Source organism: Pelobates fuscus, chromosome 3 (genome assembly GCF_036172605.1).
Source record: "Pelobates fuscus isolate aPelFus1 chromosome 3, aPelFus1.pri, whole genome shotgun sequence".
Lineage (NCBI taxonomy): Eukaryota > Metazoa > Chordata > Amphibia > Anura > Pelobatidae > Pelobates > Pelobates fuscus.
The window spans coordinates 225,406,061-225,428,857 of record NC_086319.1 but is presented as its reverse complement, the minus strand read 5'-3'; the positions used below and the strand labels follow the sequence as shown (position 1 = coordinate 225,428,857).

The window sequence follows — 22,797 nt, the reverse complement described above, 5'->3', positions numbered from 1 at the left end:
TTATTAGAGTTTGGATACTCATAATATAACTTTGCCATAATATGAAAGTAATATCAAGAACTAGATAACACAAGATTATAACAATATCAAGAATTAGGTAACACAAGATTATAGCAATATCTCAGAGTTCACTTTGCTGTAGTGTAACAGGTATCAACATGACCGTGTCTACACTTAACGTCTGGTTACATTAATAACAGTCGTCTGTTGGGGCTGCAATTGGTAGATTTGAAGATTAGGTGATGCTTAGGTGAGGTTTTAGGTGGTGACGGCTCTTGCGCTACTTGCGCCACAACTGGTCAGCTATGCGGGATCCGAGGGTGTGTGTGCAGCCACTTAGTGGTGAGGCTTGTGAGTGTCTCTTGGGCATTGTCGCTATATACATGTTTTTCTTCGGACCCAGATTACTTTTGGGCATACGCTGCGATGCGATGTCATCATCTTTGGATTCTGGCCCCCCGGGCTCTGGGAGGTGCAGCTGGCGGAGGAACTCCTTTTGGTCGTCCATAGAGGTCAGGATGAGCGTCTGGTTTCCCCGTGGTACCTCCAGGGACCCATCTGCCCCCCATCGGTATCTGACTCCTGCTCCCCGCAGTTGTTTGGCAGCTGGTGCAAGTTGCCTCCATTCCGCAAGTGCTGCGAATGGTAAGTCCCCATAAAGGGCCACCGTGCTACCCTCCATTTGCACAGTGCCCAGGTCTCTTGAGCGGGACATAATAGCGGAGCGGGTTGCCATGTCCTTCGTGACCGCTATAGTGTCTGGTTGCGTTTTCCGGAGCCGTTGCAGCTTTCCGGATTCGAAACGCTGAAAGTATTGCGGTGGGGTCAGTGCCTCCTTTAAGGCCCATTGTAGACAATAGGCGGTGGATGTAGGGTATTAATGCCTCTCCTTCCACGTTTTCCGGTATCCCCCTGAGGCGTATATTCCGCCTTCTGTGGCGAGCTTCCATAGTGGTGATAGTCCGGGTTAGTTTCTGGACTTGTGAGGAGAGGATCTGCATTGTGTCTTGGGAGTTCTGTATCTGGTGGTCCCTTGCACTTTCTCTAGTTTCCATTGCTGTGAGCCTTTGCTGGATGTCCCCCACCTCTTTCTGTGTGCTTAATATATCTGCCCTCCACACCTCTCTCATTTCTTTTACGAGATCCCTTATGTCTTTCTTCGTGACAGGGGATGATTCTGCCTCTGATTCTGTGTCAGGACATGGGGGCTCAGACTCTGCTGTAGGTGAGGTAAGGCTTTCCCTATCGTCCTGGGAGTCCTCCTCCTCACTGCTAACTGCGGCCGCCATCTTGACGGCTGCCTGTGGATTAGGCCTTGTAAATGAGAGCCGGATATCGGTCAATTTGGGTGTCTCTGGCTGGCGACTTTTCTTATTTTTGCGCCCCATTAGTGTCTCTGGTCGGGAGGCGTGTGTGTGGACGATTTTGGGAGCCGGGTGTCAGATAAGTGCTTACTTTTTTATGCGCTGGTACGGAGCTCCACACACTCGTGTCCTGTTCGCTCGGCAGCCGGCCACGCCCCCCTGTCCACCTCGGTGACTATCATTATTTACGGATTGGATTGGACATTGGCAGAGGAGGCCATGATGTTGCGGGAGGTGGAGAGGTAAGTAGCGCCGGGGGAGCCTCACACTGAAAAAAGGTGAGTAAAACTTGTTTTTTTAAAACATTTTATTGCACATGGAGGGAAGGCTGAATACAAATATGGACAGGGGCACTATAGCATTAGGAATACAGATTTGTAATACTAAAGCTATAGTGTACTTTAAACGTTTCCCTTGGTGCACTATTTAGTGGGTCTGCCAGCAGATTTGGGCATATCGTATTAACATTTACACTGGTTGAATCTATGGGACCCAACACTGGACCAGCAAGGACCCAGCACTGAAACACCAGTCATTCAAGAACCAACAATGAGCCAGCAGGGACCCAACACTGGGCCACCAGGAACCCAGAACCCAGATGTTGACCACCAGGGACCCAGAACACAGCATTGGACCACAAGGTACCCTGCACTGGACCATCAGGTGCACAGCACCCAGCACTGGACCACTGGGTACACAGCACCCAACACTTAACCTTCAGCAACCCAGCACTGTACCACCAGGGACCTAGCACTGGACCACCAGTGAACCAGGACCCAGTAGTTGATAACCTGCCCTGTCGTGTGTCTCATCTCACCCTGTTTTCATTATGCCTTTTATGTCATATTGTTAAGTGTACGTTATTGCCTCTAGGTCCATCACAGCTGTAAAGATTGTACCCAAGCACAAAATCCACCAGTGCTCTAAAAAGCCAACACTCTCCTTCCTACACCATGACTTTAGCCACGTATTACCCTTTTTAATCTCCTGCTGACTTTCTACTGTAGCCTGTGGCGGTTCTATTCTTTAGTTTATTTCCTAATTCCCTGAACTCATTTTTTAAGAAATTTTTCCTCTGATGTTGTCATTGGAACCAATATGGACCATGACAACTGGGTCATCCCTAGCCCCTCCCAATCATCCATCCAAGTCAGCAACATGTAGTGAAAACACTACCCAGTGGACCCCAGGTAAGATATCAAACCATTCTAAAATGTGTTGTCTACTTGTAATGGGTGGGTACCAGTGCATTCCTGGCTGCATAACCACTGTGTCACACTGCTGTGATTTCTTTTAATAGCTGTGATGGGCGGGCCTAGAGCTGCAATGATTTATACAAATGCCACATTTCACATTACAAATCATTTTTTAAAAGTTGTGATGGTGCTTAGGGTGATCCATTAACTGTATGTTTTAATATGCAAATATGTTGGTGATTTCAATAACACAATGAAAAGCAAAAACATGATTAAATCACCTATAAAATAAATGTATTGCTTTATTGTATTTCACATCACTATTTCTCAAAGGATATAGTACTATGAAATATGTCAGTACTTTATAATTAAATGGGAGAGACTGCTTTATTAACTCTCAATTTAGATCCTATACTTTAAGCTGCAAAATAGACAGATCGAGTTTCAGATGAGAAATTGCATTCTTGTACATGCAGAGTAATTAGTACAGCATTAGATTATTTTTAGGATTTCATGTCCAGAGATGTAATGACAGAAACATTCTGTGACATTCATAATTATAAAATCCATAACAAGACTAGGATTTATTAGTTTCATGAAAGGTACACCTTAACGAAAGCAGTCAGAGAGCAACCAGGAATGAATCTTGTAACCTTTGCTAATAGCATCTATGAAGACACGAAAATCTTTCTGTAATAAAGGTATCCAGTAAGTAATGTGTCTTATTGAATGCCTTTTTTATATATATCTGCATGGTATATGCATTTATTCATAGTGATAAATATATATTTTAAATCTCAAACTAACATACATTCTAGAAAACAAATGCGACAGGCTTCACATAAGTTATCAAATAGAAAATATATTTAGTTTTTTTTGACAATCTTTATTTTGCAAGTTTTAATACCAAAACAACAATAAGATACATAAAAAAAAGATAAAATCCATTTGGACAGTACTGCCCCCAGCCCCTCTGTGTGTCTCATTCCCTGCCCCCAGCCCCTTCTTGTGTCTCATTCCATACCCCCTAGCCCCTCCATGTGTCTCATTTCCTAGCCCCCCATTTGTCTCTCTTCCCATTTGTTTCATGGTTCATCTACAGAGCTTTTCGGAGTTTTGAATTTCGGACTAATGGTCAGTCGTCCAAAATTCAGATAAATCACAATTTGTTTGAAACCAAATGTACAAATCTACTCTCCTTCTGCAATATTAAAGGGATTCTCTAGTGCCATGAAAACAAACCTTTTTTCTTGGAGTGCCCCTGTCCCTTTAGACACTTGCCTGAATCCAATGCCGGCTCAGGCTCCACCCACACTTTCCCCCGCCGGCGAGGGAGACCTAAGGCGCATGTGCGCAATGGCCGCACTCACGCGCATTAAACCTCCCCATAGGAAACTATTATTCAATGCCTTGCTATGGGGATTCCGGCAACGCTGGAGATCCTCATGCATAGCGTGAGGACACCCAGAGTCGTTTAGATGACCAAAAGTCGTCTAAGAAGCCGGAAGTCCCTCTAGTGGCTTTCTGGTTGACAGCCACTAGAGGAGAATTTAACCCTGCAAGATAATTATTGCAGATTATAAAAACTGCAATAGTTACACTTGCAGGGTTAAGGGTGATGGGAGTTTGCACCCAGACCACTTCAATGGGCTGAAGTGGTCTGGGTGCCTACAGTGTCCCTTTAACTTCCATCTCTTACCTTTATTGTTTAAAAAAATCTTATGGATTTTTCTCCATGACTGAAGTAAAGGTGTTTCCCTTAAATCTGTCAGTTGATTAAACTGCTCTCTACACCAATCACAGCCCAGCTCATATTTAACATTCTTCTCTCTGTGAATAATAAGAAGGATGTAGAATATCCCATTTACCCTGGAACTCCATATGTAGTTTATAGGTTGGAGATGCTTATTTTTCATTTTTTTACAATGTATCTTTTAGTACTGGGGACACCTCCTACCGTTACAACATATTATATAGTCATTAAACTGTAATTAAAAAAAAGAAAAATTACTAGAATTTCTGTAACTTTTGTTTTATGCAATATACGTGATACAAAATGGCAGGGTATGTCCATCTGAAAGAAGCCCTTGCTGCTGAAACAAAGGCTGACAAAAAGAATGCAAACTATATGTTACTTGTCTAACTGACGTTCAAGCTTGTGAGTTGCAATAAAACCAGGAAAGGCTTACCTTTCTATATTACCATTCTGATAGAATTCTTTTATTCGACACCTGCCTTCAAATGTCCATTTTTAGACGTTCCACATATGTTATGCAGAGTGAGTCTCTTGTGTTACTCTCTAGAGAAATTGAATAAAGTTTCACACGAGCTCTAGAACTTTTCGATCTTATGAAAATGAATTTCCATTTATAAACAAAACCTTCCTTGGGCTATGTTTAATGAGAGTTGATGATTCAAAATGATGACTCAGTAAGTCCTATCTATTGAATTCAGCTTGGGCTTCTGTGATTCATTTACAAATGTCAGACATTTGTCATTTCATTGTACCTTCTCCCCATTTGTTGATAAGACAGCCTATTTTAACTAGCAAATGGTACAGATGTGGCTCTGCCATATGATAAGTAAAGTATATGTACATAGAAAAACAATTAGCATGGATGTCACTGAAAGTATGTATGGCAGCCTCAAAATCATATGAAGCAAACATAAACACTAACCCAAGTCAAACAACCAACAGTATTTAGATCAGAACTGATTTTAATTTTATATTTTTTATATTAAGGCAGAGAAACACAGGATGCGAAAGGAAAATAGTATAATTATTTTGTCTTGATATATAAAATATTGGATATATCAGTTATGATCCGATATGGATAGACTATATTGGCTTTAAATTTGAAATTCAGACAATTCTTATTTTAGTGAATAACCCTAAAGGTTATTTATAACCTTTATTTATTTATAACCGTTAGTGTTACTTACTAAAATGAGAATTGTCTGAATTTCAAACTGTATTTCAAATTTAAAGCCAATATAGCTGAAGTGGAAACATTCTCCAAGTCAGCGATGCTATCAACCCTGCATATTTTGTCTGACTTAAGCTGTTGTGGTCTTGCTGCTTAGTTGGAGGTAGAAAATGCATATGCATATAATATAATACTTCATACCCCTACTTTTACCCTTTGTGTCACTATACCCTACTCCCTCTAGAATGTAAGCTCATTGAGCAGGGCCCTCCACCTCTCTGTTCCTGTACGTCCAGTTGTCTGTACGTCCAGTTGTCTGTTAGTCCACCCACTGTACAACGCTACGGAATCTGATGGCGCTATATAAATAATAAAATAATAACAATATTGATGATCAGATAGAGGAACCAAGGCACTCATAGGGCTTCTACATAGTGAAATTGTATTTATATAAATAAAAACTTGATCACTGTTTTGACCCTGTATGTATCTTCACCAAGATAAACTTTGGGGTAGAATTGTTTTCTGTTAGTTTTTTTTTTTAAATAAAAGTTTATGTCGAAGTCCTGCAAATGCAATGTATCATCTCTCTCCCTCTTTCTCTCCATCTCTCTCTCCCCCCCCTCTCTCTCTCTCTCTCTCTCTCTCTCTCTCTCTCTATCTCTCTCTATCTCTCTCTCATATTTGCAAAGAGGAATTTAGGAAACTAAACTCTGAATGTGAAAGTAAAATAGTTTAGTGCCATTTTTGCCCACATATATTAAGGGTAAAATAAACTTTGACTAACATCATAGATCAGTAAATCTGGCTCATAGTAGTCTAACGTTTGGACGCTACTGTAAGTTTTTTCCACAAAAGATAAACATTGTAATTATTGTTTTTCTTGATGTAGCAGATTATCTCTCCTTTCCAGAAGCAAGCAGAATGAGAAAGTGTTTCAACATCCCCTGTTATTTATCAAATCTGGCTGAGTTATTATACTTTTCAGAAAAACTACTCTGTGTCCAAATGTCATGTTTTTTTATGAGTTCTTCCAATCTGCTCCTGACTTAGTATAAAGAATGATAGATGATATAGGTAGAAATTAATAGTTACAAACATTTGATTCAAAACATAAAGCCTTCTTTGTTTTTGTTTAATACTTTTAAAAATAGTCAGATGAGTGATTACATTTTTAACAAACATACAAAAAAATCAGATAAGTGATATCCAATTAAAAATAATATTCAGACATAGTAGTATCTTGTTAATAAGCAGAATAGCTGGGTAATTGAAGCTTTCAATTAATGACTTTTCCTAAGACATATGCAAACCAGAAAACATTCCTAAAATTGCTTGGATACAACTATTGCTATGACTTTGTTAAAAGAAGTTTGATCTTTTACACTCACAGACTGTTCATTAACTTACTGAGGGGGAAACCACCTAAGTATAACTCACTCACAGACTGATCACTAACTTACTGAGGGGGAACCACCTAAGTATAACTCACTCACAGACTGATCACTAACTTACTGAGGGGGAACCACCTAAGTATAACTCACTCACAGACTGATCATTAACTTACTGAGGGGGAAACCACCTAAGTATAACTCACTCACAGACTGATCATTAACTTACTGAGGGGGAAACCACCTAAGTATAACTCACTCACAGACTGATCATTAACTTACTGAGGGGGAACCACCTAAGTATAACTCACTCACAGACTGTTCATTAACTTACTGAGGGGGAAACCACCTAAGTATAACTCACTCACAGACTGATCACTAACTTACTGAGGGGGAAACCACCTAAGAATAACTCACTCACAGACTGATCACTAACTTACTGAGGGGGAACCACCTAAGTATAACTCACTCACAGACTGATCATTAACTTACTGAGGGGGAACCACCTAAGTATAACTCACTCACAGACTGATCATTAACTTACTGAGGGGGAACCACCTAAGTATAACTCACTCACAGACTGATCATTAACTTACTGAGGGGGAACCACCTAAGTATAACTCACTCACAGACTGATCATTAACTTACTGAGGGGGAAACCACCTAAGTATAACTCACTCACAGACTGATCATTAACTTACTGAGGGGGAACCACCTAAGTATAACTCACTCACAGACTGATCACTAACTTACTGAGGGGGAACCACCTAAGTATAACTCACTCACAGACTGATCATTAACTTACTGAGGGGGAACCACCTAAGTATAACTCACTCACAGACTGATCATTAACTTACTGAGGGGGAAACCACCTAAGTATAACTCACTCACAGACTGATCACTAACTTACTGAGGGGGAACCACCTAAGTATAACTCACTCACAGACTGATCACTAACTTACTGAGGGGGAACCACCTAAGTATAACTCACTCACAGACTGATCATTAACTTACTGAGGGGGAACCACCTAAGTATAACTCACTCACAGACTGATCATTAACTTACTGAGGGGGAACCACCTAAGTATAACTCACTCACAGACTGATCACTAACTTACTGAGGGGGAACCACCTAAGTATAACTCACTCACAGACTGATCATTAACTTACTGAGGGGGAACCACCTAAGTATAACTCACTCACAGACTGATCATTAACTTACTGAGGGGGAAACCACCTAAGTATAACTCACTCACAGACTGATCACTAACTTACTGAGGGGGAACCACCTAAGTATAACTCACTCACAGACTGATCACTAACTTACTGAGGGGGAACCACCTAAGTATAACTCACTCACAGACTGATCATTAACTTACTGAGGGGGAACCACCTAAGTATAACTCACTCACAGACTGATCACTAACTTACTGAGGGGGAACCACCTAAGTATAACTCACTCACAGACTGATCATTAACTTACTGAGGGGGAACCACCTAGTATAACTCACTCACAGACTGATCATTAACTTACTGAGGGGGAACCACCTAAGTATAACTCACTCACAGACTGATCATTAACTTACTGAGGGGGAAACCACCTAAGTATAACTCACTCACAGACTGATCATTAACTTACTGAGGGGGAAACCACCTAAGAATAACTCACTCACAGACTGATCATTAACTTACTGAGGGGGAAACCACCTAAGTATAACTCACTCACAGACTGATCATTAACTTACTGAGGGGGAACCACCTAAGCATAACTCACTCACAGACTGATCATTAACTTACTGAGGGGGAACCACCTAAGTATAACTCACTCACAGACTGATCATTAACTTACTGACGGGGAACCACCTAGTATAACTCACTCACAGACTGATCATTAACTTACTGAGGGGGAACCACCTAAGTATAACTCACTCACAGACTGATCATTAACTTACTGAGGGGGAACCACCTAAGTATAACTCACTCACAGACTGATCATTAACTTACTGACGGGGAACCACCTAGTATAACTCACTCACAGACTGATCATTAACTTACTGAGGGGGAACCACCTAAGTATAACTCACTCACAGACTGATCATTAACTTACTGAGGGGGAAACCACCTAAGTATAACTCACTCACAGACTGATCATTAACTTACTGAGGGGGAACCACCTAAGTATAACTCACTCACAGACTGATCATTAACTTACTGAGGGGGAAACCACCTAAGTATAACTCACTCACAGACTGATCATTAACTTACTGAGGGGGAACCACCTAAGTATAACTCACTCACAGACTGATCATTAACTTACTGAGGGGGAAACCACCTAAGTATAACTCACTCACAGACTGATCATTAACTTACTGAGGGGGAAACCACCTAAGTATAACTCACTCACAGACTGATCATTAACTTACTGAGGGGGAACCACCTAAGTATAACTCACTCACAGACTGATCATTAACTTTCTGAGGGGGAAACCACCTAAGTATAACTCACTCACAGACTGATCATTAACTTACTGAGGGGGAACCACCTAAGTATAACTCACTCACAGACTGATCATTAACTTACTGAGGGGGAAACCACCTAAGTATAACTCACTCACAGACTGATCATTAACTTACTGAGGGGGAACCACCTAAGTATAACTCACTCACAGACTGATCACTAACTTACTGAGGGGGAACCACCTAAGTATAACTCACTCACAGACTGATCATTAACTTACTGAGGGGGAACCACCTAAGTATAACTCACTCACAGACTGATCATTAACTTACTGAGGGGGAAACCACCTAAGTATAACTCACTCACAGACTGATCACTAACTTACTGAGGGGGAACCACCTAAGTATAACTCACTCACAGACTGATCACTAACTTACTGAGGGGGAACCACCTAAGTATAACTCACTCACAGACTGATCATTAACTTACTGAGGGGGAACCACCTAAGTATAACTCACTCACAGACTGATCACTAACTTACTGAGGGGGAACCACCTAAGTATAACTCACTCACAGACTGATCATTAACTTACTGAGGGGGTGTCAGGGTACCTGAGGTCTCTACCTCTAAGGGAGGGAGAGACTTGGTGGTTTATCCGTCCAGGCGAGCTGTTTCCTCCGTTCCTCGCGGTTCATCCAGCCAATTAAACACCGGCCGCGAGGAATCCACATCCTTTTCTAGCAGGACGCTCAATACGTGACGTCATGACGCTATCACGAGCGACCTGTCACTCAAGTGTCCGATATCCAATCGGCACTTGTCAGAGGCGTGCTCACCATCCGGAGCCAGGGTATTTAAGCTTACTTCTCTCTTCAGCTCATTGCCCTGTCGTGGTTCTAGCTTGTCTAGTCACTCAGTGCTCTGGTATTCTAGTTTGCTCTATTTGGTTTTGACTCGGCTTGTTGTACTACCCTGCTTCTCTGTTATCCCTTGACCCGGCTTGTCTCTCGCTTATCTGTCTTCTCGTTTCCTCGACCTCGGCTTGTCTCTGACTATTCTCTATTACTCTCGGTACGTTAGTCCGGCCATTCTAAGGCCCGGTATACGTACCTTTCCACTCTTTGTACCCTGCGTGTTGGATCCCTGTCCCGATCCTGACATTACGACAGGGCCAATGGATCCTGCAGGTACAAACAGTCAGCTTGGTTCTTCTGATCCCAGGTTTGACGCCATGGAGCATAGGATGGATCAGATGGCTCTAGCACTACAGGCACTTTTGTCTCGTGCTAGTAACCCACCTGAGGAGACACGTACTCCTTCTATTTCTCCTGCAGTCTCAGGTCTAGAGTTAGCCACTGTAGGTGCTTCTTCCCGTATTACCCCACCAGTACGTTATGGTGGGTCACCGGAGAAGTGCCGTGGTTTTCTGAACCAGATTAGCATCCATTTCGAATTACAACCCCGCTCTTATCCTACAGATAGAGCGAAGGTTGGATTTGTTATTACTTTACTCATTGAGAAAGCTCTGAGATGGGCCAATCCTTTATGGGAGAATGATAATCCACTAGTCTATAATTATAATGCCTTTGTAGCTGCGTTTAGAAGAACTTTTGACCCTCCTGGTAGGAAGGTCAATGCAGCTAGATTACTGTTGCGCCTTAGACAGGACAATCGAACACTTGTGGACTATGCACTAGAGTTCAGGTCCTTGGCGGCAGAAGTTAAGTGGAACGAACAGGCTTATATAGATGTGTTTCTGAATGGGTTATCAGATGTAATTCTTGACGAAGTCGCTACTAGAGAACTCCCTGAGAATTTGGAGGATTTAATTTCTTTTATATCTCGTATTGATGAACGCATAAGAGAGAGGCAGAACACTCGAGATAGGACCCGTAGACCCTCCTTTAAACTAGCGCCTACCTTTCAAAATTCTGAGTTCGAGGACTTACGTATTTCCGAACCTATGCAGATAGGTAGTACTCATCTCACAGAGAGAGAGAGACAGTACAGAATAAGGGAGGGTTTATGTATGTATTGTGGAGTCAGAGGACATTTACGCCTAAATTGTCCTAATCGTTCGGGAAACGCTCGCACCTAAGTTTCTCTAGAGGACAGGCCTTGGGTGTTTCTACTTTGTCCTCTATTCACAATTACAAAGAGTTCAGGCTTCTTTTACCCGTTTCTTTGAGGTGGGAGAAGGGAGTAGTAAAGACTATGGCACTAATCGATTCTGGAGCTGCTGAGAGCTTTATAGATCAGGGTTTTGTTGCCAAGCATGCTATCCCATCCCAGTTAAAAGAGACACCACTGGCTGTTGAGGCCATCGATGGCAGACCGTTACTTGAGCCTGTTATTTTCCATGAGACCATACCGATTAACTTGACTGTTGGCATCCTACATAAAGAGGATATATCCTTAATGCTCATTTCTTCTCCGTCTATTCCCATAGTCCTGGGGTACTCCTGGTTGAGGAGACACAACCCTATTATTAATTGGGAGTCAGGGGAGATAGTTTCGTGGGGAGAGAATTGTCAGGAAAAATGCTTGCGGAAGGTCTTACCTCTCGGATTAACTAATACATCGACTACCTCTGACAATCCTACAGAGACACAAATTCCGCCTCAGTATCTAGATTTAAAGGCAGTATTTGACAAAAAGAAAGCCGATACCTTACCCCCACACAGGTCCTTTGATTGCAAAATTAACCTACTCCCTGGTACCATGCCTCCCAGAGGTCATGTATACCCATTATCTACTAAAGAGAACTCAGTTCTAGAGGAGTATATTCACGAGAATTTAGACAAGGGATTCATCAGGAGGTCCTCCTCCCCTGCCGGGGCTGGATTTTTTTTTGTTGAAAAGAAAGATGGTTCTTTGAGACCTTGTATTGATTATCGAGGCTTGAATAAGATAACCATTAAAAATGCCTACCCGATTCCCTTGATCACCGAACTCTTCGATCGTTTGAAGGGATCTACAATTTTCACCAAGTTAGACCTCAGAGGGGCATATAACTTGGTGAGAATCCAGCAGGGACATGAGTGGATGACGGCATTCAATACTCGATATGGTCACTATGAATATACTGTTATGCCTTTTGGGTTATGCAATGCGCCAGCTGTATTCCAGGATCTGATAAATGAGGTTCTTAGGGAATTTCAGCAAGATTGCGTCATTGTATACCTAGATGATATACTCATTCATTCTAGTGAGATTGAGACTCATCACAAGCAAGTCAGGAGGGTTTTGCACAAGCTTCTCCAGCATGACTTGTACTGCAAGTTGGAGAAATGTAGCTTTGATCAAACCCAGGTAACCTTTCTCGGCTATGTGATCTCTGGGGAGGGATTTAAGATGGATCCGGATAAGCTCCAATCCATTCTAGAGTGGCCTTTACCCAAAGGTCTTAAAGCCATACAGAGATTTATTGGTTTTTCTAATTATTACAGGCGCTTTATTAAGGGCTATTCTTCCATTATCGCACCTATCACTAATATGACCAAACAGGGGGCTGATACTAAGAATTGGACTACTGAAGCTCTCCATGCGTTCAAAACTCTCAAGGAGCTTTTCGCTTCCGCTCCAATTTTAGTTCACCCCGACACTTCTCTGCCTTTTCTACTTGAGGTAGACGCATCAGAGACTGGTTTAGGTGCTGTCCTATCTCAAAGGTTGGGGGTTGATAAACCATTACATCCATGTGGATTTTTCTCTAAAAAATTGACCGGCACTGAAAGCAGATATGACATTGGTGACAGAGAATTACTAGCGGTTATCAAGGCTTTGAAAGAGTGGAGACATTTATTGGAAGGTACATTACATCCTGTTACCATTCTAACTGACCACAAAAATTTGTCTTATATCGGAGAGGCTAAGCGGTTGTCCTCCAGGCAGGCTCGTTGGTCGTTGTTTCTTACCCATTTCAATTACGTTCTGACTTACAGACCTGGGTCAAAGAATTCTAAAGCCGATGCGCTATCTCGCCAATATGAGCCCTCTGCTTCAGTTGAACCACTTATGTCCTCCATTGTACCCAAATGCAATATTATTGCTAATACCAGTCTCAAAATCCATTCTCCGCTACTTGACCAGATCTTGAAGTCACAACATCTAGCTCCCGGAAACACTCCTGAGGGAAGAAACTTTGTTCCTCCTGAACTTCAACTGGAGCTCTTACAGTGTTTTCACGAAAGTAAAATAGCTGGTCATCCTGGTATTCGCAAGACTTACTCTTTGATATCCAAGGATTTCTGGTGGCCTTCACTTCGAAAAGATATTGAGGAGTTCGTCGCAGCTTGTGAAACGTGTGCCAAGACTAAACTACCTCATGCATCTCCATGTGGCCTGTTACACCCCTTGGACATTCCTGAGAAACCTTGGTCCTGTTTGTCCATTGACTTTATCGTTGATTTGCCTGCTTCCAAGAGACAGACTGTTATTCTCACGGTAGTGGATAGATTTACTAAGATGGCCCATTTCGTGCCATTACCTAAACTTCCGACTTCTCCTGAATTGGCAGAGATTTTTGCGAGAGAAGTTTTTCGCCTACATGGGATTCCTTCGGAGATTGTTTCTGATAGAGGCTCTCAATTTGTCTCACGTTTCTGGAGATCCTTTTGTTCTCAAATGGGCATCAAATTGAACTTCTCCTCGGCCTATCACCCTCAGTCTAACGGAGCTGCTGAACGTACCAATCAAAAGATCGAACAGTATCTGCGTTGCTTTGTTTCCGAACACCAGGACGATTGGGTCGGTCTGATTCCTTGGGCGGAGTTCGCACACAATAACCTTGTTTGCGATTCAACTCGCTCTAGCCCTTTCTTCATGAACTATGGCTTTCATCCTTCGATTTTTCCTTCGGTTTCCTCTTCTCAGGGGATACCGTCGGTTGATGATCATGTCGCCAACCTGAAGAAATTATGGGATCAGACTCGGCAAATTCTGTTACATAGTTCCTCGTTGTTCAAGAAACACGCTGACAAGCATAGAAAAGCGGCTCCTGTTTTTGTTCCTGGGGATAGGGTGTGGTTAAGTACTAAGAATATTCGACTAAAAGTTCCATCTATGAAATTTGCTCCTCGCTACATAGGCCCTTACAGGGTTCTCACTCGTATCAATCCGGTTGCGTATCGCCTTGCTCTGCCACCTGCCTTACGCATTCCTAACTCTTTTCATGTCTCCTTGTTGAAACCTCTTATTTGCAACAAATTCTCCTCTAAGGTCTCCTCGCCTCGTCCTGTTCAGGTGGAGGGTCGGGAGGAGTACGAGGTAAGCTCCATCGTTGATTCCAGAATTTCAAGGGGAAAATTGCAATATCTGGTCAACTGGAGGGGATATGGTCCTGAGGAGAGGAGTTGGGTACCTCAGGAGGACGTTCATGCTTCTCGCCTTCGCAGAGCATTTCACCTCCGCTTCCCATCTCGCCCCGGTTCCTTCCGCCCGGTGGGCGTATCTGAGAGGGGGGGTACTGTCAGGGTACCTGAGGTCTCTACCTCTAAGGGAGGGAGAGACTTGGTGGTTTATCCGTCCAGGCGAGCTGTTTCCTCCGTTCCTCGCGGTTCATCCAGCCAATTAAACACCGGCCGCGAGGAATCCACATCCTTTTCTAGCAGGACGCTCAATACGTGACGTCATGACGCTATCACGAGCGACCTGTCACTCAAGTGTCCGATATCCAATCGGCACTTGTCAGAGGCGTGCTCACCATCCGGAGCCAGGGTATTTAAGCTTACTTCTCTCTTCAGCTCATTGCCCTGTCGTGGTTCTAGCTTGTCTAGTCACTCAGTGCTCTGGTATTCTAGTTTGCTCTATTTGGTTTTGACTCGGCTTGTTGTACTACCCTGCTTCTCTGTTATCCCTTGACCCGGCTTGTCTCTCGCTTATCTGTCTTCTCGTTTCCTCGACCTCGGCTTGTCTCTGACTATTCTCTATTACTCTCGGTACGTTAGTCCGGCCATTCTAAGGCCCGGTATACGTACCTTTCCACTCTTTGTACCCTGCGTGTTGGATCCCTGTCCCGATCCTGACAGGGGGAACCACCTAGTATAACTCACTCACAGACTGATCATTAACTTACTGAGGGGGAACCACCTAAGTATAACTCACTCACAGACTGATCATTAACTTACTGAGGGGGAAACCACCTAAGTATAACTCACTCACAGACTGATCATTAACTTACTGAGGGGGAAACCACCTAAGAATAACTCACTCACAGACTGATCATTAACTTACTGAGGGGGAAACCACCTAAGCATAACTCACTCACAGACTGATCATTAACTTACTGAGGGGGAACCACCTAAGTATAACTCACTCACAGACTGATCATTAACTTACTGACGGGGAACCACCTAGTATAACTCACTCACAGACTGATCATTAACTTACTGAGGGGGAACCACCTAAGTATAACTCACTCACAGACTGATCATTAACTTACTGAGGGGGAACCACCTAAGTATAACTCACTCACAGACTGATCATTAACTTACTGACGGGGAACCACCTAGTATAACTCACTCACAGACTGATCATTAACTTACTGAGGGGGAACCACCTAAGTATAACTCACTCACAGACTGATCATTAACTTACTGAGGGGGAAACCACCTAAGTATAACTCACTCACAGACTGATCATTAACTTACTGAGGGGGAACCACCTAAGTATAACTCACTCACAGACTGATCATTAACTTACTGAGGGGGAAACCACCTAAGTATAACTCACTCACAGACTGATCATTAACTTACTGAGGGGGAAACCACCTAAGTATAACTCACTCACAGACTGATCATTAACTTACTGAGGGGGAACCACCTAAGTATAACTCACTCACAGACTGATCATTAACTTTCTGAGGGGGAAACCACCTAAGTATAACTCACTCACAGACTGATCATTAACTTACTGAGGGGGAACCACCTAAGTATAACTCACTCACAGACTGATCATTAACTTACTGAGGGGGAAACCACCTAAGTATAACTCACTCACAGACTGATCATTAACTTACTGAGGGGGAACCACCTAAGTATAACTCACTCACAGACTGATCATTAACTTACTGAGGGGGAACCACCTAAGTATAACTCTCTCTAGACCTGCACCATCATTGTTTGTGCCAAGTATCACTTCTGGTTTGGTTTCTGGACACAAATGGTAAAACATCTGGTGTCTCCATCACTCCTGCTGTCCATTACACAAACAATGCACAGTTCCCTCCACATGAGGAGATACCTACGTTTTCGATTCCCCAGTGGCAACAAATATGCTTATATGTGCCCAATCAAGCACTTTGTTACATAACTATATAATGTATAACTCATCTTCCCAATGAAAAGTTGCAAAGGTCAGATGAGTTTATTGACTTTAGTTAGGAAATGAAACAATCATCTGAACTTTTGGGGAGTTTCCTGTGTTCCTATTAGATGTGAGTTCCTTTTAAGACAAAATCAACTGAAATCCAACAGACTAGTTATTGGCAATACTGCCTAGTTCATTACTGATTGAAGCACAACTGCTAGCAGGTAGTGAATATGAGAACAAATGTTAGGTAGGTAATATGAGAGTTGATATTTATAGAAATTTCCTACAGTCTTGAATTGGGTATCGAACTCACTGGCTAGTAAAGGGATACGGTTACATTATTAAAACATAGTCCGGTTTCATATAATTATTAAAATTATATGTCAGCCAGCCACCGGCCAGTCACTGATGATTGTTGCGTTATATACTCATTACTCATTACAAACCTACCTTCTTAAAGAGACACTCTACCACATATTTTACAGCCGATTATATTTGGTTATGATAGTTATGGTGCCATCTCTGTTTTGGAGAAGTTTGAAAACCTCGGAGGCTTTCCTAACACCTTATTCACTTCTGCATTAGCCCTGTCTTATGCAAGGGGCCAGGCATTAGAACTCTAGTTCAACTAAAAACAAACAAAAAAACCTCTATATCAGCTAAACTTTTTTATTCTCTGTATTTGTGTAATATCATATGATTTTGTCATAGTAAATTGTGGGCTTTTGGGATGTGATGATTAATTTATAGAACTCTTTCCAAATGTATAAAAACAGCATGCATCTAGTGAAACAAATTATTGGTTACACATAAAATGCCAGGTTTTGTTTTCTAAAGTGTTAAAGGGGCACTCATTACTGTATAAATCTAAAGTGTTAAAGGGGCAATCTTTACTGTATAAATCTAAAGTGTTAAAGGGACACTCATTACTGTATAAATCTAAAGTTTTGCATCAACAGCTTGGCTTATTGTGACCCCCTTTTTCCAAAATAAAGGGTTAACTTACCTGAAATCTAGCAGCAAGATAGTTCCTCACTGCATTTCTGCTCTACGTGCAAGGGATCGTCAATACTGACAATCTTCAGGACAACAGCATGCTTCTCACAGAGAAACACCAGGATGCAGGGAGCATGCGCAGTAATTGCCACACTGCACCTGTAATGCTTCTCACAGGGAAACATTGCCTTCCACTTAGTTTTGCAGCATGAAGCATACAAAATTTGTAAAAGTGACAATTTCTCTTAAAATCAGCACTTTTGAAGATTAAGTTATTTTGATGTTTAGACTATCATTTTAAACAGAAAGTGTTTGGTAGAAAAGGGGTTAAACATTTAGTCATATTACTATTATTATTTTACTATATTGTTTTTATTGCTCACATTTAAGATTGCTAGCCAGCTCATTAAACTTTCCGATTTATATGGCAAGTAAAGGCAAAGTTAGTTTGATTTTTACAAGGTTTTGAAACTGCACTATATCCCTAAACTAAATTCCATCATAAAACAAGCTGTAAGACACAGATAGAATTTTAATCGTAGGTCTACAGTGCTCAAATATTTATAGACAGCTCTTATTTTTTAAAAGCATCCAATATAAAATTACTCCAAATTGAAAAATCAAATTGAACTATTCCATTTAAAGTGCTACTTTACCTATCTGGCTGTAAACTAATGTGAAGTGTTTCTTAAATTTTAATGCCATTCACATTTCAAAGTATGTTACTGCCTTTAACCAGGTTCTCTTTAATGGGAGTTTGATGTGGAGCAATTTGTGTCTTTAATGCAACTATCTAAAACACTTGCTATACTTCAAGATATAAAACTCTCACTTTTCTTTCTGTTTGCAGGTTTCTTCTCTCCATGGAAAAGTTCCAAACCTGTAAGTCATATTGTTCAGTAATGATGATTTTGGAATTGTTATCAATTAACCGAAATGTCATAGCAGTGGATAATGTAAACACATGTAATTGCTTGGATATTTATATATATATATATATATATATGTGTGTGTGTATATATATATATATATATATAGTTAATACAATGCTAAACAAAAATCTGCACACCAGTCAAGCCATAAGACTTGCTTTTCCCACAGAAATCCCAACTCTGCAGTGATGTTACGACCGCAAAGGATTCTGGGTGGGCATATGCAAATTAGTTTAACAAAGAATCACATTTTTGCCTCATTCCATTTTAAACATGGATTCCTTTTAATTTGTGTTTGCATTATACAACTGCTTGGAACACAATTTAGGATAAGATGCAAAACCAGTGAATACACATATTATGCTTATATTTCTTGAACCACTGACGATTGGTGTAAACTAGACCATAAATACAATACAATACAATAGATTCTGCAGTGAATTTAATTCTAGAACTCCCGTGGGCATTAAGTCATATGTTCTCTTTTGTTCTATAAACTAAGGGGCTGATCTGAGAGCATTTCTTCCTGTAGATGCACTTACGTTTCTAATCATAGGTAACATTAAAGACACACCTTTAACCCTTAAATGTAATTTTCATAAATCAATTACAACTAATATTTCCAGCAGAATCATATTATTTATATATGAACAAGCTATACTGTTGTAGCTGTAATCACTTCATAAAGATCAAATTTTTGTAAGTGTAATAGTAATAGATTGAGCCTTTAATCAATCATTTTACAAAACCCTTAGTTGTTATTACAGTACTGATGAGAAAATAATTGATCTCCCTGGTAATCTTGAAAGATGAAAGTGGCCAAAGGAAGCCCAATTTAGATAAAATATTTCTAATTTAGTATACATTTATTATACATACAAAAAAACTAATTTAAAAAAATAGACAATTCTGTATCAAAACAATAACAAAATAAAAACATGGTTTGGTTTATATATAATCAGGCTATTAAAATGAAGGTCTCTTGAATCCTGCAGTTACATTAAAAAGAGACAAAGTATCATTGTAAGTGCTTCATCTTACTGAAGTCCCCTGGCACCATCCTTCCATTCAGTGTTTAACTGTTTTAATTCTAAACAAGAGTTCAGAGCAGCTCATCCATTCTGTGGAAGCATTAGCCAGAGCAGCGACGGACAGCGACTGGCTGGGAGCGTCAGTTGATCACTTTTAGCCTATGACAGCACCCATTGCTGGTATGAACTTTTATGGCTAGAAGGTAGTGTTGTATTTCTGCCTTAGCCATACCTCCAGTGGGAGCTGGCATGTGGGTGGCCAAGGACCCCTATTAATCCGCTCAGAAATAGTTTAGTACTGAATGGAGGGACTGTGCCTGGGGACTGCAGACACTATAACCAATTCAATTAGATTAAATGGTTCTATGCCTACACTGTCCTTTAACCTGTGTTTGCTGCTTAAACGTTAGAACTAGCTTTTAATTTGTTTCAAACATTTTGTATTGTCATTTTGATATTTTACAGTACATGAGATGTGAATGCCGAAGAAATGTAAAAGTAGAAAAAAAATAAACAACAAAACCCAAAATAACAGTAAACATCAAATTATTATATCTCACAATGGACTACAGTCCACAATCTAGACGCTTGGAATTGCTTGGATGTCCCTTTCAGGCAACCCTGATATATTCCTTTTCTCAAAATAATGAGAGGTGAAACTCCAGACCACTAGGATATCTAAGCTTACCAGAATGTAGTGCTGAGCTCTAGTTGTTCTAATGCCTTGTTTGGAGTGTTTGTCTCAAAAACAACAACAAAAACCAACTGTTTGTGAAGAATGGACGGCAAAATGTTTTTTAACTAGCTATTATTTAACCCCTTAAGGACACATGACATGTGTGACATGTCATGATTCCCTTTTATTCCAGAAGTTTGGACCTTAAGGGGTTAAATAGGACTAAAAAAAACTGTATCTCTTGCACCTATGTGTGTGAGCCTAGTTTTTGCTATTTAACAGCCTTGTCAAAAGGGAGCTTACATAGCTTACAACAGTTTCTCAAAATACAGGTTCCTTTTATAGATAGATAGCCATTACCTAATTTATACATATTACCAAATATTACCATTTCTACATTTATTGGACAAATACAGCTTTCTTTTATTGCACATAAATATTTTGAAGAACCAGAATAGCGTTATCTGGGTCTTTTAATTACACTATGCTGCTTTTCTGATTAATTAATTACTGACAAAACCATAGTGTGTTTAACCTACCTGCCGTTGGAACTGACAAATAGTTGATAGCTTAAAGATTCTGTTTGAGCAGATCTAGCTTTGTTCATGGCTAAAATTGTAGCTCTAATCTCGTGCTCTGTAGTTAACTTATCTTCCTGTCATAACAATAATATGTGACATTTAAGCTAGTTTTCAGTTAAATATAAAAAAAAGTACAGTTTGTACATTATCCATTGTAGTACATTATAAATGTAGTAAATAGTGTTAGTAATCGGTTTGATGTATGATAATTCCATGTGCTTAGTGTGAGGGAACAAACAGTTAAAGGAGCACTGTAGTCACCTGAACTACAGCTTAATGCAGTTGTTCTGGTGAGTATAATCATTGCCTTCAGGCATTTTCATGTAAACACTGCCTTTTCACTCCTTAGATAGCCACTGGAGGTGCCTCCTGGCTCAGCGCTGATCAGTAGGCAGCAGTGACGTTAAGTGTCTCCGCGCTCTGCGTAGGACGCTGAATTTTCCTCATAGATTCAATGCATAATTCAATGCATCTCTATGAGGAGGTGCTGATTGGCCCAAATGCCATTTGACCCCGCCCCCTTGCCTATTTTAGCCAATCCAATGCTTTTGCTATGGGAAAGCATGTGATTGGCTAAAAATAGTCAATTCTGATGATGTCACCAAGAGGTGGGGTGGACCCATATGGCGCTGGAAATAAGGTTTTTCATGCTTTTAAGGAGGGTAAGGGGGGCAAGCCACCTAAATAGTGGGTTTTGTACTATAGGGTCAGGAATACATGTTTGTTAATGTTAATGTTGGTTAAGTGTAATGTTTCTCCTCTGCATTATAAAGCAAAAGTAAACGGGATAATCAGAACAGCAATGCTGACAAAAAAAGAAATGGGGGGTAATCCCAAAAATACTAATGCTGTGTACAAAGATAACATCTAGTACATTTACCAGGAGTAGATACACATGTAGATAAGAAAAGGTTAATGAATAAATAAAGAGCAGCAGATAAAATAGTCTTTAAATAAAAGCTGAATAAATCAGTAGCAGCAAACTAAATAGTTTGAGGGGTATATCAACTTAAACTACATTCCCCTCAAACTATTTAGTTTGCTGCTACTGATTTATTCAGCTTTTATTTAAAGACAATTTTGTCTGTTGCTCTTTATTTATTCATTAACCTTTTCTTATCTACATGTGTATCTACTCCTGGTAAATGTACTAGATGTTATCTTTGTACACATGATTTCTTATTCTTCAGCATAGCTTGTGTGCTGTTTTAATACCAGTCGTTTAGGAGATACACATTGCTATTAGACCATTCTGTTTTTTCCTTCCATTATTTAACTAAGAGAGATTATACCCTCTTGTGTAATTTTTTATTTACCGAAAATATTAATACTTGAAAAAGTGGAGTGAATCTCAGCAACAAAAATGAGTATTGCTTAACTTTTATTTAGACCGAAATATAAAAATATAAAATCACAATCGCAATCTCTCCAAAGGGAAAACAATTATCTAGAGTCATGTAATACAACAATTCCACAGCCAGAAATAGCTGGGATTCGTAGTGATTAGCAGGTTTATTAACTAAAGATAGAAGTCAAAGCAAAATTCAAATGTAAGGTGAAAATAGCCAGACTGGGAAAATTCTCTGTGCTTTCAGTGTGGTTACTCTGACTTTTAATTTACTTTTAATTCCCACTTTAGTAAAAAACCCTTTAAGATATAGATAGTATCAGAGGAAAGGAAGATGCAATACGCTCAGATATGGATAGATGTTACAGAAAAGTTACAATGTTTATTATTACTGAAAATTAGTTGTCCCTCTTAAAGATCCGCGTGGTTGGTGAAACATTTTACTCTCATTTGTGGTGCTGAGATTCACTCCCCTTTTTCTCCTCTGCGTTATCACACAACTATTAAGTAGCATTGCCCTCTTTCTCTTTTTTATCGAACCCCAGTACTTAGGCATCTTTTATACAGAAAGTCTTATTTAATTTTG

General features: G+C 40.5%; 1 protein-coding gene across 6 annotated transcripts in view; it reads left to right on the top strand.

Moving 5' to 3' along the window:
- The window catches only part of MAGI2 (membrane associated guanylate kinase, WW and PDZ domain containing 2), a 1,040,513-nt gene that overhangs the window by 901,114 nt on the left and 116,602 nt on the right, over positions 1–22,797 (top strand). For all 6 annotated transcript variants that reach the window (XM_063448170.1, XM_063448171.1, XM_063448169.1 and 3 more), the window contains one exon: positions 18,494–18,525. In XM_063448170.1, the coding sequence (XP_063304240.1) occupies positions 18,494–18,525 (32 nt within the window). The remainder of the gene's footprint in view (positions 1–18,493; positions 18,526–22,797) is intronic.